Here is a 19,052-nt window from a genome sequence, read left to right as displayed (position 1 = left end):
CATTGTTCTCTTATGAAATGAGTCCAGTTTTTGAATGGTAGTAGCTCACACATCAAGAAAATTGCCACTTGACCTATACTTGGGCATGGTCTATTTAACACAAAGTGGTGGCCCAAGCTTGGTCTCCAAAGTGTTAAATATTGGAAATGTTTATATCCTTACAATGACTACATGTTTTCATCATCAATGAATTTCATAGTTGTATTAGCTGTTTGATCAGAAATTACTTAAATGTCTGTGTCATCATTACTGTAAGGAATAACAAACACAAATAACTTCAAAAAGTTGCCTACTAGCAATTTTTACAATGCCCAGTACAGTTATCATATTATGATGTTGACACGGTATCAGTGTATTTGGAATATGTGGCTGCAGTTTGTCATGTTTCATACCGTTGTATTTTTTTATATAATTTATGCGCATATGGTTGTCTTGTTATTTAAATTTTCTTCTCTTTTTTTGGATGAATTATGTAGTGACTTGTTATATCACGGAAGTATGCTCTAGTGAAAGTTTGCCTCTTATGAGCATAATCTGTTAGCATCACACCATGGCTGTCCCAAAAAACACACAGAATCACCTTGCCCGATGACGTTTGGGTCATTGTCATTTTCAGCAGTGGTGAAGCTACATGTTTCTATTGCTTGCTTTGTTCCTTTGTGTCTGAGTAATAGTAATACACCCAGGGTTCATCCACATAGGTGAGGTTGCTAAAGAAGTCATCTGGATTGTTCTGACACATCTGCAACACATAGCCCCCAGTGCTTCGTTTCAGTGGGCCTTTCGAGTGGGGGTGAGTGGTTGTGGAACCCAGTGGACTGCAACCTTCATCATGTTCAAAAATATATTGAAGCAGTTGAAAATTGATCTGTGACACTCACTTTTGTCATTACTGCCCTGACCGTGATGAGCTGGTCTTCGGGCACCAGGGCCTCCAATCTTCTTGTGGTTCCTGCCTGTTCAGAGAGATGGCCTGGCACTTCGTTCATTCAGACTTGTTTGACCACACTAGAAGTGTCTATGCCACCTAATTATTGTGCCTTTTGATGGTGTATTGTCGCCACACACGGCCAACAACTCAGTGTGGATTGTTACACTGTTGTTTCCCTTCAAAGACAGAAACAAAAATCCCCACAATACTCCACTTTACCAATGGGCTGCACCACTGTGTTTTGGCTCATCTACTAGCATGTTGTGGTATTGTGGAGTGGCAGGAGGTGGCAAAAAACATCCTTGAATAAAAAGTTTTCAGTTTACTTGCCATATCAAATATTATTTTTTGAGGTGATAATTAAAAAATATTATGAATATCTGATATGTGATGAGTTGTTACCTTTAATCTTTCTATTATTTATTATAAACAGATAAACAACATGTGGATCACAACTTTTAATTTATCAACATCCAGTTTCAATTTGCTCTGCAGATCATCTTCAGGCCTAAAGTGTAGAAAAAAGGCAATAATTATGTTACAGAAGTGTCACATTATGAACACATGTCTCACGGATAATAAAAGTAACAAATGACTATTACGAATACATGTATACCTGGCACTGCAAATTGCGGTTTGTTAATGTCATGTGGAAATAACATAAGGAGCAGGGATGTCATGGAGAAAAAAATTTTGCAATCTCATGACATGTATATATGAGGTCTATTCAAAAAATTCCAGAACTTTGTCCACAAAATTTTTCTACATTTACCTATTACATATTGCACATGATCTCCTTTGAAATACTCTTTTCCACAATTGATACACAACTCCCAATGCCATTTCCACTTATGGAAGCAGTCTTGGTATGGTCAGTGTTGTTCACAAGCCAGTTGATAATGAGCAAGCAGAGATGCACATATAATCACTTATGCTGGTTTTTGTAGTTTCACCTTAGGGTGTACAGTAACCATACACCCAATTTTTGAAGATTCCCCATTGCATGCAAATGTTGCATAAGAGGAATATGGCGGCTAGTGTAAAAATTCGTTGTGCGTGTCCGAGAAAAAGTGTGAATTTTGCCGTGAAAAAGAAAAATTGTGACAGTTGTAAGTATGAAATTACAAAGCTCAGCGAACGGGTGTCTAGTTTACAATTTATTATCAGTTCCTTGAAGATGGATATCAAGAAACTCAAAGAAGGAAAAAGTGAACGGAACATGAAAAACACGCGCCATGAAAGTACGAATATGTCGGAGAATTGGACGGAAGTGAAGTACAAAAGACACAAACAGATAATACAAGATACAGAAAACCGTGAAAGAAACATAAATATAGTGAATGAAAATTACTTTCAAGCTCTTTCGACTACGGATTGTGAAAGTGAAGTTAACAGTGCGAGTGTACCATGTGGAAAACCAAACGACTTTGTGAATAAGGTAAAACATGGAATGTTTCAGCAGCAGTTAAGTAAAAGATCATATGCGAAAGTGCTCACGAAAAATCTTCCACCGCTAAGCTGCTCTACTGAGACAATATCGACATGTGTTAGCAAAAAAGGCACAATAAATAGTGCCAAACAAGACTTTGCTTACTGCAAAGGTAGGCAGAAGACAGGTAATCTCAGAACAGCAAGTACCGGTAAAATTGAACTGTATGCCGACAGCCAAGGATGAAATACAGCCGCTGAATTTCGGCGTACAAGTAGTCAGAATTTTAGTTTTAACTATACAATAAAACCAGGAGCAAAATTCAGTGCTGCTACGTCAATGAGTCAAGAAAAAATATCCTCATTGAGCAAAAAGGACTTTTCCATCTTCCTGGCGGGATCAAATGATATAGCTAGGAATGAAAAAAACGATCTCTTAATCTCGCTAAAAAGAAAACTGCATGAGCTGAGAGGAACAAATGTTATTGTTTTTTCAGTGCCACACCATTACGACTTGATAGAATGGTCCTGTGTAAATAAAGAAATTGAAACTGCAAATAAAGAGATGCAAAATATTTGCAAGCGGTTTGAAAATGTAACATTTGTGAACATCAGCAATTTAGGGAAAAGATTTCACACATGGTTCCCATCTAAATGTACTTGGAAAAAATGTAATAGTAACAAAAATTTTAGAACTTGTAAATAAAATCTCAAATGTTCAGTGTGATGATATAAAAGTCATACCTCTCATGGACAGGAAGTGTGTGTATCCTGTAGACTCCAATGTGAAATCTGCTGTCAGTGAAGCTACACCTCTCCAAGACAAATGTGAAATTTTATTAATGCAAGTGAACACTCCAAATGTTAATAATTCCAGAAAGGCACAGCAGTTATGGAACAACAAACACCAGAAATAAGTGAAACAGCAGCAGCACCATCATTATCAGCAGAAGCAGCAACAGCAGCGAACCAACAACTGGAGCAGCAAGACAGCAATGCTTAAGGAGGAGCCAAAGGAAAAATACATCTGTGTCATTCAGTGATAATTTTTTATGGTTTCAAGCCAAGAAGAAAATAAAAATGTGAAAAACCAGCCTGGTAACTCACAGATAAGTCACAACAACATCCTATTTTTAAACATTCAGGGTCTTGAAAATAAAGTTGAAATTCTGGAGGAGTCATTGCCACAGAATAAGTATTCTTTCGTATGTCTATCAGAACATTGGCTTAAACCAGAACAAATACAATACTATGTACCAGAAGGTTATAAATATGGAAACAGTTTTTGCAGATCTCAGTACCATAATGGTGGTACTGTTATCTATGTTTCAAATGAAATAGAGTGTAGAGAACTAGATCTTAGTTGGGCATGTGTAGAGAAACACTTTGAAATTACCGGGATCATATGTGATATAATGAAACTTATCATAGTATGTATCTACCATTCCCCTGACTCAGATGATAAAACTTTTTTAGATAATTTAGACATTGTACTCTGCTACATAACGAAATGGGAACAGTATGTAACTGTAATTGGGGGAGACTTTAATTCAAGCTTTGATGTAACATGTAACAAACCCAGTGTAAATAAGTTACTGAATATGCTAAGGCAGCACAACTTCCATCATGTAAATTCAGAACCAACAAGACTACAAGCGTGCTTGGATAATGCTTTTGTCAACTGTGCTCATGATATGTACTCCAGCAAGGTAAAGGAATTTGTTTTCTCAGACCACTCCATGTTAACAGTAGAGTTAGGACATTTTATAAAAGGGGACGAGAGCAAGGCTGCACAAAAGTTAACTAAAACTGATACCTTAATATTAACAAAACACAATCTCATAAAACTAACACACCAGCTGAGCATAACAAACTGGGACAAATTATTTCAAAACTGTGATTCCAGTGCCCAAACAGTTTATGAAACATTCCACAATTACTTAACAGGTATTTTAAAAGCCCATCTTGTTCAAAAGAAATACCATAAAACAAGAAAGGGTAAATTTTGGTACACCAAAGAACTGGAGAATCTAAAAAATAAGCTACTGCTGTTGAAGCGCCTTGCCAAAGTAAACAGTTCTAATGAAATTAAGGATCTCGAAAAAATCACTAAGAAACTGTATAAGAAAGAGTTGCAATTGGCGAAAATAAGATACAACACAAATTTCATAAAAAATAGTAAAAACCAATGTAAAACAGCCTGGTCAGTAATTAATACTGTTAAAGGTGAAGTCAGAAACTTCGACAAGACAGTCCCAATACCAGCAGATACATTCAATAAATATTTTGTAAGCTGTGCTGATGATATCAAAAAGCTGATCAGTAAACCCAATGTAACATGTATAGATTATCTGAAGAGAGCAAACCTAAATCATAATAGGGCCAGATCATCATTGAAACACTTCAAAGAGGTATGCCAACATGAAGTTCTTAAAATAGTCAAAGAAATGAAAAATTCATACAGTACAGATATTTTTAATATGTCAAACAATCTATTGAAAGAAATCATACATTACATTGCAGCACCATTAACATATTCTATAAACCTGTGTCTCATAGAAGGGTTTTTTCCTGATCCTCTCAAACTATCCAAGGTAACTCGAGTCTTTAAGAAGGGTGTCAAATCAGATCCTGCAAACTACAGACCAATTTCACTAATTCCAGTACCAGGAAAAGTCTTTGAAGGCATAATATATAAGCAGATGTATGAGTACCTGGAACTAAATGGTATGTTAAGTGCATCACAGTTTGGTTACAGAAAAGGAAGGTCAGCTATACATGCCATAGAGCTCTTAGTCAGAGACATTCTAGCAGCATTTGAGGACCATGCGCATGCACAGGTAACCTTATGTGATCTGAGCAAAGCTTTTGACTCCGTTGACCACTCACTTCTGCTCTCTAAACTTGAGTACTATGGAATATGTGATAAAAGTTTAAAACTCATCAAATCATACCTCAGTAAAAGGAACCAGGTGGTGAGTTCAGGAAGTCATCTGTCAAACATACTGGAGGTTCAACACGGAGTGCCACAGGGATCTAAATTGGGACCACTTCTTTTCCTTGTACACATAAATGACTTACCAGGAAATATAGATGTAATGACATATATGTATGCAGATGACACAACTTTTCTATCTGTAAACCATGTACTTGATAACCTTGTAAGTGATATGAAATTGGCAAAAGAAAATGCAACATCATGGTTTAATGCCAATGGTCTGCTATTAAATGAGGAAAGACCCAGAATATGTGGTTCAGTCTATCAAAGACTACAAAAATAGAAAAACAAAAGGCAAATTTTTTAGGTATCGTACTTGACAACAGTCTAACATGGAACTCTCATGTTGATCACATAGTGGTTAGGTTGTCAAGAGCTATATATTTGTTGAAGAGACTGATGTGTTGTGTGACATTTGAGTACGTAAGGACAGCATACTTTGCCTTTTTTCAATCTGTTTTAAGGTATGGGTTAATACTCTGGGGAAACAGCAGAAAAATAAATGAAATTATGGTGATCCAGAAGAAAGCAATCAGAGTAATGGCTAAGGTAGATAATAGAACACATTGTAAACCATTGTTAATTAAATATAGAATTTTAACAGTAATTAATTTATATGTTCTTGACAGTGTTAACTACATACTTGCTGAACTACCTAATTTAAGTGTAACAAATGAAAGGCATGGCTACTATACAAGAACGTGCACTTCTCTGCTGTTGCCACAAAATAGATTAGCTAAAACTACCAATAGTCATAAGTATATGGCAATTAAAATATATAACAAATTGTCTAAAAATGGGTCAATCAAGCCCGACAAATTATTTAAAGATAATGTTCATAACTTCTTGTTAACCAATCCATTCTATTCATTAGAAGAATTTTTAGAAATGCCCAATATCAACTTAAATATGTAAAAATTTATTTTGTAAAATTAATAGGTTAAGTGAACTGATGAAGTCTATTGCATGTAATAATGCTGAATGACTAATAAAGAATCTGAATCTGAACCTCTTGCTGGATAACACAAAACGCTATCTGAGAATTGTCTTTCGTCTCATCTATAGTTGCAAATTTTCATCCTTTAATGGTGTTTTCAACTTTGGAAATAAATAAAAGTCCTCAGGGGCCAGGTCTGGAGAGTATGGTGGACGAGGCAGCACAGTGATTTCATTTTTTGTGCAATAGTTCTGCACCAGCAGGCACGAATGTGTGGATGCATTATCACGATGCAAATGCCACAGATTGTCTTATGACATTTCATGCTGTTTCCTTCTCACATTTTCTCACAGGTGTCACAACACATCCCGATAGTACAAGCAATTGACAGTTTGTCCCTGTGGCAGGAATTCAGGATTAACAATCCTTCACAGTCAAAGAAACCTGTCAGCGCACGGCTCTGACATTTGACCTGGCCTGACGAGCTTTTTTTGGTCTTGGGGAAACCTTTCCAGCACATTGTGAAGAACTGAACGTTGCTCTCAACATCGTAACTGTAGACGCAGGTCTCATCACCAGTTATGGTTCTCATAAGAAAAAACTCTTTCTCATTTGTGTGATCCAAAAGCTCTTCACAGATCGTTGCAAGGCAAAGGTCTTGATTCATAGCTGTGGGATGAACTTGGTGGCAACAAGATGCATTCCAAGATGCTGTGTCATGACGTGATCCAACTGAAATGTCACATTCTTCTGCAATCTCTTGGGCAATCAGTCTTCAATTAGCATGCACAATTTCATTGATGTTCCTGGCATGAGTGTCATTGGTAGATGTCAGAGGGCATCCTGAACGAGGGTCATCTTTAACTTCCATCCGACCATTTTTAAACTATATGAAACATTTGTAATTGAGTGTGGTTTAATCACTCATCACCATTGGCTTTCTGCTTCATTTAGACTGTCTCTGTAAAGATTTTTTTGAGTTTCCTGCAAAATTTAATGCAGACATGTTGTGCCTCTAACTCTGCCATCTCGAAATTTGCAAACTGTGTGACACAACATTCAAATTAATACAGCACTGAACAATACTAGCAGGTATACAACACTGAAACTACTGGCAGTTACACATTAAACACAGGCATGTGCAGGGACGCCAGCCACATTTCACTTCAACACATCATTCAAGCAAAATTATGAATGTTCTGGAATTTTTTGAACAATCTTGTAAGTCAAAGATGAGTACTTTAAAACAGTGTAAAACTATTCATCCATATATAAGTAAATTTAAAAAATTAATAAAAATTCGGACTTAAAAGTCACAGTAATGTAATACATTTCAGCATGAATCATGCATTCTAAAATAGTAGACGAAAAACGATTGTTATAATCATACTGACAGGACACAGTGCACTGTACATTTTGGTTCTTGTTTATATTTTTTTTAAAGACAGTGCTAAATCACTGAACATATCTAAAAATTTACAAATTTGCCTTCATTTTAATGATGAATAAAAGAAATACACTTGGGACTCTTGTTTTAATTTGAAATGAAAGAGTCATAGAAAAACTGAAGAGAAAGGGGTGTAGTTACAAAATAAACATAGTTATGTTTAAGTAAATAATTAATACAAATTATAGAAGTAATAAAGTGTGGTCACTAGAAACACCTGTCAGTCAAAGCAGGCTGACTGACGGGTGATGTAGTAGATTGTTTATGCATATCACCTTCTGCCATGGCCAACTGATAAAGTGCTGGGAAAAATACCACAACACCAAGGAGTTGTGTGACATAAACAAGAGTTGGCTGGCATGTTACTACATCTGGAAGATGTGGAAGAAGCGCATAAGAATGGCGCTAGAAGCACTACAATGAGGATGCAAATCAGGTTTGTTTAAATACGTGCTGCAACAGTCATGACCATTAGCTGCCTTTGAGGTTGCTCATGGTGAGTTGATGTTAGTCAAGAGTGCCTTTAAGGGAACAAAGACACCATTGTCAGCATCTCAAAAATGTTGTGTAATAGGGCTACCAGAAGATGAATCTTCCTTCTGTGGTACTGGAGAAAGGCTTGGCAGGAATATTGCCATTGTGCATGATTGCTGGCAGTTGTGATCATGAGAATGTATAGTCGCAAGAAGCCTGGTCTCTGGACAGTCACGTAACACTACCAAGAGAGAAGACCATTGTGTTTGGTGTCTGGCTCTGTCATATTGTACTGCATCTGCAGCAGCAATTTTAGCAGCAGTTGGAACCCCAGTGACACAACTAACTGTTACAAAGTGGTTACTTCAAGGTAGAGATGGGTCATTTGTGAACTAATGGGTCCAAAGGAATGGTTCACCAAAATGAACGGAAGGAGCGAACTTATAGTTCCCAGGAACAGGAAATGGTCGGTCTCGTTCCCACAACAACAAGTCAGTCGGTCTCGTTCCAGCCTCAGTCCCTTTCACATCTGTGTCAGTTTCAAACCTTTTTTGAACTCTGGACTTTGATTCTTGTTGTATTCCATTCAGCATCCATGACTTGATTAAAAAGTATCTTATAACTATGTAAATTACATAAAAATTACATGGTATGGAATACATACATCTTTTCAGGTAAGAAAAGGGCATATCAGCTTACTTCACTATTTTGATACACAGCAGAAGGCATACTTATAAAAAAGGCAAGATTTTTTGTTATTACACATGCAAAGGAAGTCAGCACAGCACACACGAGTGGCCATTTTCATTTTTTTTTTTTTTTTTTTTTGCCCAAGGTAAAACAGCATGTTCATTGTTATAGAAGGCAGACTGACTTACAACCAAATGAAGCCTGCACTCCATCATTGAGTGTGTGGTGTCACATTTTGTGAATAGAATATGGTGACTTCTACAATATTATTTCAGTGGTACAGGGTGGTGCCAGAAAAATTGACCCTGAGTGCTAGACTACTCACTGTCACCCACCAGTTGTCACCTGTTGTTTCAAAGTTGTTGTTTGCATTAGGTTATCTGTTATTTCTTTGCTGCCTAATTATTACATGTTTATCTATTCTGCTCATAGTGGTCAACAAATCGTGCGTAATTGGCGAATAGTCTGAACTCGGGGCTGGTTTTTCGTGCGTCACCTTATATTACTTCACTGTGATCACTCACATAATGGTACAGTTTGCTAAATGAAAGATTTTGCAGGATCACAAAAATTACTTCTACGAGTGTGTGAAAATTCTGTAATGAATAAAAACTCTGTACTGCAAGGGGGAGGGGGGGGGGGGGGGGGGGCCTCCTGGCGCCTTCCATCTTCAGTCACCTATGCTACTAATTTTCACACAAATGAATGGCGAACAAGTAAAAATGAATAGTTCCCAAAAAAGAGTGATCACTAGTGGACTAGTTCCCAAGGATGAACAAGTTTGCCCATCTCTACTTCAAGGTCAACTCTGAACCAGATGCCCTGTAGCTTGCATTCCACTGACCCGAAATCGCTACCATTTGGGACTTCAATGGTGTCAGGTGAGAGTTCAGCGGAGAGAAAAGTGGAGGTCTGTTGTGTTTTCTGATGAAAGCTGGTTCTGCCTCGGTGCCAATGATGGCTGTATATCAGCAAGCTAGACACACTAGACCTACGCCTGGAGCACACTAGACCTACACTTGGAGCTACTCTTGTGGTTATCCCAAGCACCCTGACTGCAAATTTGTACATCAATCTGTTGCGCTACAGTCATGAACATGTTTTCCAACAGGATAATGCTCACCCACATACCACTGTTGTAACCCAGTGTTCTTTACAGAGTGTTGACATGTTGCCTCGAATTGCTCGATCACCAGATCTGTCTTGAATTGAGCACTTATAGGGCATAATCGGATGATAACTTCAGTATTGTCCACAACCAGCATTAACCACCCTTGTACTGACCAACCAGATGAAACAGGCACAAGCTGGCATCCAGCAACTGAAGGACACAATGTGTGCATATTCTCATGCTTGCATTTCACAGACAGTTACACCGATTATTAATACACTGACATATCACATTTGCAATAGCTTATCTCATTGTTACATTAATGTGTGATCTTGCAGTGAAAATCCCTTAAATATGTTACTTAGACAAATGTATTCCAAAAATGTCATTACTCTACATTAACAATTTTTGGGGGTTGCAGTATTTTTCCATCAGTGTATGATGAAGACATTTGTTGGCAGAACTAGTGTGGTGTGCATACTGTAAGACCTTCGGTACACACACCATCAGATTATTTGACTTGTCGCTCTAACGAAGTAGGCGAGTGTCAGCAATATGTCTCGTGGTCTTATTGTGGTGTGTTTATCTTCTGCCGTTAGGTCAGACAATAGAAATGCCACTTGCACGCTTAGAGTAGCAGATTGACGGTGACCAACTTTAAACAGAACTTGATTAATTTTCACACACATTTATTAAAATAATAAATAACATAGACATTACGTAACTTGATTCTGGATGCTGTTTGCAATGGACAAACTGATGTTCCTTTGGTCTTGGTACGTTAATCTTATTCTCACATATCTCTGATACTGGACAAAGTGTCTATACATTTATCTTCATGGCTATGTACAGGAATATGATAATCTTATTAGGCACAGACTGAAACTTGACTATAGACTAATGCACACTGACTAATCGGAGGTCTGTACACTCCTTATAATATCTCGAGCATTCAGGTATCACTGCGCAAGTGTGATCCATGAGGAGAAAAGGTTCTACATTAGCAGCAATCTCATTGGCTGTATTACATATTAATATGCGGATCGGCGGAAGCAGAATTTGGTCCGTCTCTAAGACAGCGCCATCTCGTAGTGTGGAGATGGATGAGGAAAGTTGTGTATGTGCGGAACTATGTACACAACAACTAGCTAACTAATATCCTTGTTGAATGAAGAAGTCTAATCATCCATTGCTATTAACCAAGACCTAGAGAGAATTGTGCTTTCTGACCATTTTTTTTTATTTTGTTTTCAGTGGTCAATGGATATCTCATTCTGGTGGTGTACAGCTTCTACAGGAGCCTCCGAATGCAGCTCAGCTCCAAGCAACTGCTCATCAATGAGGAAGCACCTGAGGAGAAGGAGAAGGAAAAGGAGCAGGAACAGGAGAAAGCAAAACCCAAAACAGGTCTGGACGCTGTCGTCTTCACGAGGCCAGTGCTTCACCTTGGCGGCAAGGACAACTACTCCTCACTCAGTGAGGCCTAGATTTTGCAACAAGATGGATGTCCCAGCTTGTTTGTTCTGCTACTTCCAAACTTAATAATTTGCTGGGAAAAAAAAATAACAGATAATTTTATGTACATTGAAGTCGCTTGTTAACTGCAGGAGGGGGAAAAATACTGAAATTAAGATCACTACAAGCTACTTCAAAAGAAACCTAAGAAATTACAGGGGTGTCTGCATTGTTTTTAGGGAATTATCTAATTGCATTGGTGGCATGTTTACCTGGAGATCATTGCTGTTTAAACCTGTTTGTTGTTTAAAAGATATCTGTCAATTCACCGTATGCTTTATTACTGTAACATTGCTGTCATGGTATTAAAATTTAACAATACCAGGATCAGGAAATACTCCATTGACTTCCAAAAATCAGTTAAAAAAATAGAGTTTGTGAGTAACATATAGGTGTGTATGAGTTTGCTAAACATTCCATTTCAGTGCAAGACCTGTCTCACTGGAAACACTTATTAATTCCTACACACCAATTTTGTGAGTAAAAATGACTTAAGTATTTTTTTTTTCACTGGCTTTGTAAGAGTTCTTAGACAATTTGGTTTTGACCAGCCCAATAAAGTGACTCCTGTATGTCACTGGGTTTTAAAATTACTTACACATCAACTTTCACTCTGCAGTCTTAGGCATAAAATAATGTACAGGATTGCTGGGGGCTAGAAATGTGTTGGTTGTTGATTTTTACGTGAGTCAGTCGTTCTTATTGAATTATATTACTAAAATCCTGGGAGACACTGCCATGGGGAAAATAGTGGAGAGTACTATTTTGGAAAATTTAATCCTAGAAATTTTCACAGCAGGATGTTTCACTGTGTATTGGGATTCATCAGTAGGTGTGTAAAACAATGTTATTTAAGTATGACTTACCCTTATTGCTTTGACAATGGGCACTTCCTCCACCGAGAAAAAGTTTGAGCTGACCAACTCATATTTGGGAATGGTCTCCAGATAACAAACTAATTTTTCCTCATACATCTGCTATGTTTTCTATTTTTGTAAGTGTTTTGTGAACTATTGCTCCCAGTAATAAATATGAAGATAATGTAGTGAACATTCTCACAAGAAATTCCAGTATTTAAATATAGTTTGTAACATTAGTCTCTACTAAAGAATTTCATTAATATTTAATAACTCTGATAAACCAAAGTCTGGTTGATAGTATTACCGTAGAGCTTTGCACAGCTTGTACTACAGCTTTTAGTTTTTTTTTCTTTTTTTTTATGGGACAATCTTTACTGAAGAATGTTGGTGCATTTGCAATTATTTTAATTTTTAGAAATCTGACTCTCAACTTAATAAGTAAATGTGTTACATACATGATATATGCAAAGAATAAATGCCAAGTATTTTTGTAATATTGTATTGTTACAAGCTTACATTTTCTTCGCAAATTGTATGTAATTTGTTGTGATGTATCTCTCTTAATTAAATACATTATTTTTTTGTTCTACACATGCTCCATATTACTTTATTGAAAAGGTGTTCAATTGTCTTGTATACAAAGTATGAAGCCAGGCCATTATAAAATGTTTTATAAATTACTCTTAACAGTATAAGTAACTATAACTTCTACTTCTGCTAAGTTCTGTGTGCAATCCATACATGGAAAGAGTAAAGATTGCCACTTGTTCTTTATTAGAAGTATTACAAGGGCCATACTGAAAGTTTTTATTTTTGTTTTTCAGACAAACCAAGTACATCATCTTAATCTACATACTTTCTATCACTGTTTACAGTTTTGTACCTCAGTCGGTAAAAATGGATGCCTTATAGCATCACATTGTTGTCTGTCTGACTGATTGATTAAAATACTTTTCCCCAGGAACTGGTAGACTTATCAAGTTGAAATTTATGTGATATGTAAAGGTTTATGGTCCCTTGGTGGTATAATACACTTCAGCTTCTGAGTTAGTGCAATCAAAATATATGGTCATTTATGTCACATACAGACTCACTAATAAAACCCTGCATGGTACATTCCATTGTTCTAGACTTGAAATTTGCCAAGAAGCAAGGTTTCACAGTAGGAACAAAGGAAAAAATCTGAAATTGTTAATTTGTAATTATACTGTCATTTTTATGCAATTTTCTCTCTGTCCCACTCCATCAGTTAAGACTCTCTTTCTCAGGAACGGGAAGATACATTGAGTTAAAATTTATTTCACATACTGAGGTTTATATTGCTTCAGTTGTGTAAAAAAAGTTAAGTTTCTATGTCAATGCAATCAAAAGATAGGGCCATGTATGTCACATATTTTGATACTTGCAAATTCACTCATCAATACCTATAGGATACTTCCCCTTGATGTAGTAACATGAAATTTGGCAAGAAAAAAGATTTCTCAGTTAATGTAAAGGAAAAGAATTAAAACAATCATCAATTTGTAATTATATCACTAAAAAAGACTTTGTTCGTCATTTGGTATCCAACATCAAATTGAAATTAAGAGAGTCCTATTCATGCCTTGCACATTTTTAATAAGTCTCCATTTCTCTGGACACATTTATTCCATCATTCTGCAAGTTTGAAAATACTTTCACAACAGAACTCCATTCCACCTTCATCAAAATACTGATGCACTGCTTGCTGAATGCCGTCCAAGATCTTGTAGTGTTGACCCCATATCTGTGCCTTAACAGAAACAAAACTGTGGTAGTCAAAGGGCACGAAGCTGGGACTACAGCGAGAATGTGGAAGAGTTTCCAGTCAAACGTCCTGCTCTTCTCCATAGTGACTCGAGCAGTGAGAGTTCAAGTGCAACCGATATACGGCTCATGTTGGATACTCATGTCTCCATCTTTTAAATGCTTCAACCATCCTCTAACACCACTGGTGCTCATACAGGCATCTCCATAGGCTTGCTGAAGTATGGGGTGAATTTAAGCAGCACTTTCCTCATCTGTAATGAGGAATTCGATAACAGCAACATTGATGCCAACTGTTTTGGACGCACTGCCTGTGGTTATGTGATGAATGCTAATGATGTCATGGTTTGGCAATATGTAGTGTGAAGTCTGTAAATTATGATCATGTAGTCATTTTTGTTACATTGTTTGAATTGGAATTTTTAACAATGGATTGGTCATGACTGTCTGCATGGCCATCTGGCAGACAATTACATAAACAAGAATGAACTTGTAGCTAGCTAGTATCTAGATGGTGTCCTTCATTAGAGATCTGAGAAAGGACACAGTTTTAATACTGCAGAAAGTTTCAAAACAGTGTAAACTCCACTGCAGAGTGGAAGATGCATTCTGACTTCTGCAAGTGTCTTTCCATGACACGGCTGCTTGCTTTCCACAAGTATGTTTCAGTGGCTCAACCATATCTCCACAATATCCTTTCTTCCAAGAGTGCTAGTTCTGCCAAGTACGCAGGAGAGTTTATGTCAAATTTGGGAGGTAGAAGATGAGGAGGTTCTGGTGTACATAAAGGTGTGAAGGTATGCTTGGGTAGATCAGACAGCAAGAGCACTGGCTAGAAAATTAAGGTTTCAGGTTTGAATCCTGATCCATTGTACAGTTTAATCCTGCCAGGGTGTTTTTCCAATGTTGTTTCATTTCATGAGAGTATTGTTACATAAAATCTTCTAACTACATTGCCTCAGTTTCCCCTGGACAGTGAGTTCTAAGACTCTCTCTTGAATCATATCTCTGTTCAGGATTTCATCATCTTTCATCTTAATCTCTGATTTTACAGCAGTTATATTTTTGGAGCCTGTAATTTTAGTGTATTAAAGTGTAATATTAGTTATTTAAATTCATTTCAAATTCATTATCAAATGTTCTAAAATAAGAAACTTTCTTTTATAAATACTGTTTTTACCAAAAGAATTTATTCTTTCATCAGTAGATAACAGAATGATACAACTAATTTATCTGAAATTTAATATAACACATTTAGTTTATTCAGAAGTTGAATGTAATTCCTAACTGTTTACACCATAATTTTGTGATTTCTCTATAAATAACATGTTTTCAATTAAACTAACTGCCCTTTTTCAATCAGGTAACAGATATCTAAACAGTGAGAAATAAATTTCAGTCAAAAACATTTTAAATACATTTTTGCCGTTTCAGAGATTTTTATATCACTTGTAACATATTTAATGATATGAATATAATAGAGGGAAACAGTCCACGTGGGAAAAATATACATAAAAAACAAAGATGCCGTGACTTACCAAATGAGAAAGTGCTGGTAGGTAGACACAATAAAAAACACACAAACACAAACACAAATTTCAAGCTTTTGCACATCAGGAAAGAGGGAAGGAGAGGGAAATATGAAATGATGTGGGTTTTAAGGGAGAGGGTAAGGAGTCATTCCAATCCCAGTAGTCGAAAGACTTACCCTAGGGGGGAAAAAAAGGACAGGTATACACTCGCGCGCGCGCACACACACACACACACACACACATGCGGATGGATGTGTGTGTGTGTGTGTGTGTGTGTGTGTGTGTGTGTGTGTGGGCGAGTGTATACCTGTCCTTTTTTCCTCCTAGGGTAAGTCTTTCCGCTCCTGGGATTGGAATGACTCCTTACCCTCTCCCTTAAAACCCACATCCTTTCGTATTTCCCTCTCCTTCCCTCTTTCCTGATGAAGCAACCTTGGGTTGCGAAAGCTTGAAATTTGTGTGTGTGTGTTTGTGTGTTTTTTATTGTGTGTATCTACCAGCACTTCCTCATTTGGTAAGTCACAGCATCTTTGTTTTTCATAACACATTTAATATGATTCGACTGAATTCTCTCATTTTGAGAGAATTGCAGAGCGACCTATTTAATTGTTGAAAACCATTCACCAGCCAAGATTGCATAAAATTATTTTTTTTATTTAAGGCATTTGGTTTCAACAGACTATGCTGTCATCTTCAGTACTTGAAATCTTTAATTGTAAAATATGTTCATTTTACACTGACCTCATGCACAAGCTGTCAAGTGGTTAAGAACAGCACATTATAAAAGATTTAGCATCACTAAAATATTTAAAAACATAAAGCATCTTGTGCAATAGGCTATGTCCATATACATATTGCTCATAGTCGCTTGCTGCATCATACAAACATAGTACACAATAGAACAACTTTTTACATATCCTGAACATATACTAAACAGTTAGTATATGTGCCTTCTCTGTTCCAAAATAACAATGAGATCATGTACCTTTATTGGTATGTGTTATACATATGTATTGTGTTCAACAATAACTAAGAGAAAAATTCTTGTGGTAGTTACAACACATAGTGAATGAAAAATTGTCTACCCCCTCAGATACTTTTGACAGCAAAGCACCAACTCACTACTCTATTTCTCAACAACTAACCCCCCATCCCCCAATAAAGTAATGCTTCTGCACAATAAACACATAAATATTATCAGCTGGGTGGGAGGCCCCACCTAATCGGAAACAGTTTCCTTCTTCTGCACACAGTGTTCCCTTTCCTTGCTGTGTGTGGGCTTTGTGTCTGAACTGTGTCTGTTGAGTGTCACTAACCAAAAAGCCCTGCTTCAAAAAAAGAATGACATTATTGCTTGCTATTTATGAATAATAGCCAGCTACACTGCTATGTAAGTTGTTTATATTTTATCTGATTCACAATGAGCCCATTTTGGCAAATCGCCATCGCCAGATGCTCCGTAAATACATAGATAAGCGTTGGTTTTAATATAATGGTTTTATAAATATGACCTGGAAATTTATAATATATCATTATTTTTTTCCTTTTGCATAATATGGAGGATTTCTAGTGCTTCGTTTATGGGTTTTACATAGTGTTTCTCTGCTTGCAAATGTTGAAAAAATGTAAATGGGTTGTTTACCCTTCTCTGGTGTGTTCTTTATATCTGATTTTGAAGTTTCTACCAGCTTGTCCTATGTAGAATTTTTGACATGTGTTACACGGAATTTTGTAAATGCCGGGATCATTGTGTATGGGAATTTTCGAGCTGCCTTTGTGGATTTTGTGTTTGAGGCTGTGTGTGTTTTGAAATGCAAATGCGATGTCAGTTTTGTTGAATAATTTGTTAATTTTGTTCGAGATGTTTCCTAGATAGGTCGTGGTTACATATTTTGTTTTCTTATTTTTCGTTGTGTTTATGCTTAGCGTTATTTCTTTGTGTATATTGTGCCTTTCAGGATGTGTTTTATTGTGGTATGATTGTGCTACAATTTTGGGGTCATAATCATTTTGCTGGGCTATGTATTCTAAGATTTTTATTTCCCTCTGGATTGCTTCGTCTTCGAGTGGAAAGTTTATTAATCTGTTCAGCATTGTGTGGAAGAATATTTGTTTGTGGGCTTTTGGATGACATGAGTGTACATTGATAATACAGTCTGTTGTGGTAGGCTTTCTGTAAATTTGGTTCTATAACATTAAAGTGTCGTCTACATATCTTTAATAGTATATGATTTTTTTTTTTTTTTTTTGATTAGTTGTGTTTCTTGTTTCAAAAAATTTTTCTTCCAAGCTGTTAAGGAATATGTCAGCTATGGTTCCACCAATACTACATCCCATTGTGACTCCATCTTTTTGTGTATATATTTTACTATCAAACTCGAAGTAATTTTGGTGTAAGACAAGTTTTGTTAGTTGCAAAATTTCTGTAGTGCCTTGTACTGAGATTTTTTTGTACTTGAGTAGGTTTTGTTCTGTGATATCTATTGTTTCCTGGATTGGGATGTAGGTGTATAGGTTAGTAATGTCAAAAGATACAAATCTTGCAGTTGGGGGTATTTTTATGTCCTTGATGTTTTTTAGCTAATGTTCCAGAATTCCTTACTGTGTATATTTTTGTTGTGTGTGTAAAATTTATTAAGGAGGTTGTTTAGTTTCCTGCTTATGTAATATGTAGGACTGTTAACACTGTCTACTACAGGTCATATAGGAATGAATTGTTTATGTATCTTAGGGTGTCCACGGAGCTTTGGTGTTCTGAGGTTCATGGGTATACATGTCCTTTTTCCATATTCTGTAAGTAGTGTATGGCATGCTTTTATGGTTTTCCTGGTTTGGGCTATAAATTTGTTTGTGGGGTTTCTATTGATTTGTGTGATACCATTGCTAACAAAGAAATCATTAACTTTTTGTATGTAGTCATTTTTGTCAATGATAATTAAACTATTGCCTTTATCTGACATAATTGTTAGGGAATTGTTATTCATTAATTTTTTCATTAATGTGGCATAGTGTTTTGTTGTCTGAATAGGTATTATAGCTTTTCCTGATTTTGAGCTCTCTTTCTGTTGCATTTGCTATTTTGATAGTAATTTCATTCTGCTGTTTTATGGATAAGTTTGCTAAGAGGAGCACTATTGTTGCAGATACTATTACTTGTTTTTGTACACTATTGTAGAATCTAGGTTTGATAGTATACTTTAATCCTTTATCCAATAATTTTTGTTCTTGGTCATTGAAAGTAATTTTGGTCATGTTGATGGTTTTTTTTAATGAAAATTAAAAGGAGAAATTGTGTCATTAGTTTTGACAGTGGGGTACTGTTTGCTCATGAGATGTCTGATTTT

The 19,052-nt window shown here is 36.4% G+C and overlaps 1 protein-coding gene across 1 annotated transcript in view; it reads left to right on the top strand.

The window, feature by feature from the left end:
• LOC126106331 (lysosomal-associated transmembrane protein 4B-like) overlaps positions 1-12,984 on the top strand; it is a 202,084-nt gene extending 189,100 nt beyond the window's left edge. The window contains exon 6 of the mRNA XM_049912579.1: positions 11,271-12,984. Within this exon, the coding sequence (XP_049768536.1) occupies positions 11,271-11,503 (233 nt within the window). The 3' untranslated portion in view covers positions 11,504-12,984. The remainder of the gene's footprint in view (positions 1-11,270) is intronic.
• The last annotated feature ends 6,068 nt before the right edge of the window (positions 12,985-19,052 follow it).

This window comes from Schistocerca cancellata, chromosome 10 (assembly GCF_023864275.1).
Source record: "Schistocerca cancellata isolate TAMUIC-IGC-003103 chromosome 10, iqSchCanc2.1, whole genome shotgun sequence".
Classification (NCBI taxonomy): domain Eukaryota; kingdom Metazoa; phylum Arthropoda; class Insecta; order Orthoptera; family Acrididae; genus Schistocerca; species Schistocerca cancellata.
The sequence above is the reverse complement of the archived record's forward strand: the minus strand, read 5'-3'. Positions and strand labels throughout refer to the sequence as shown.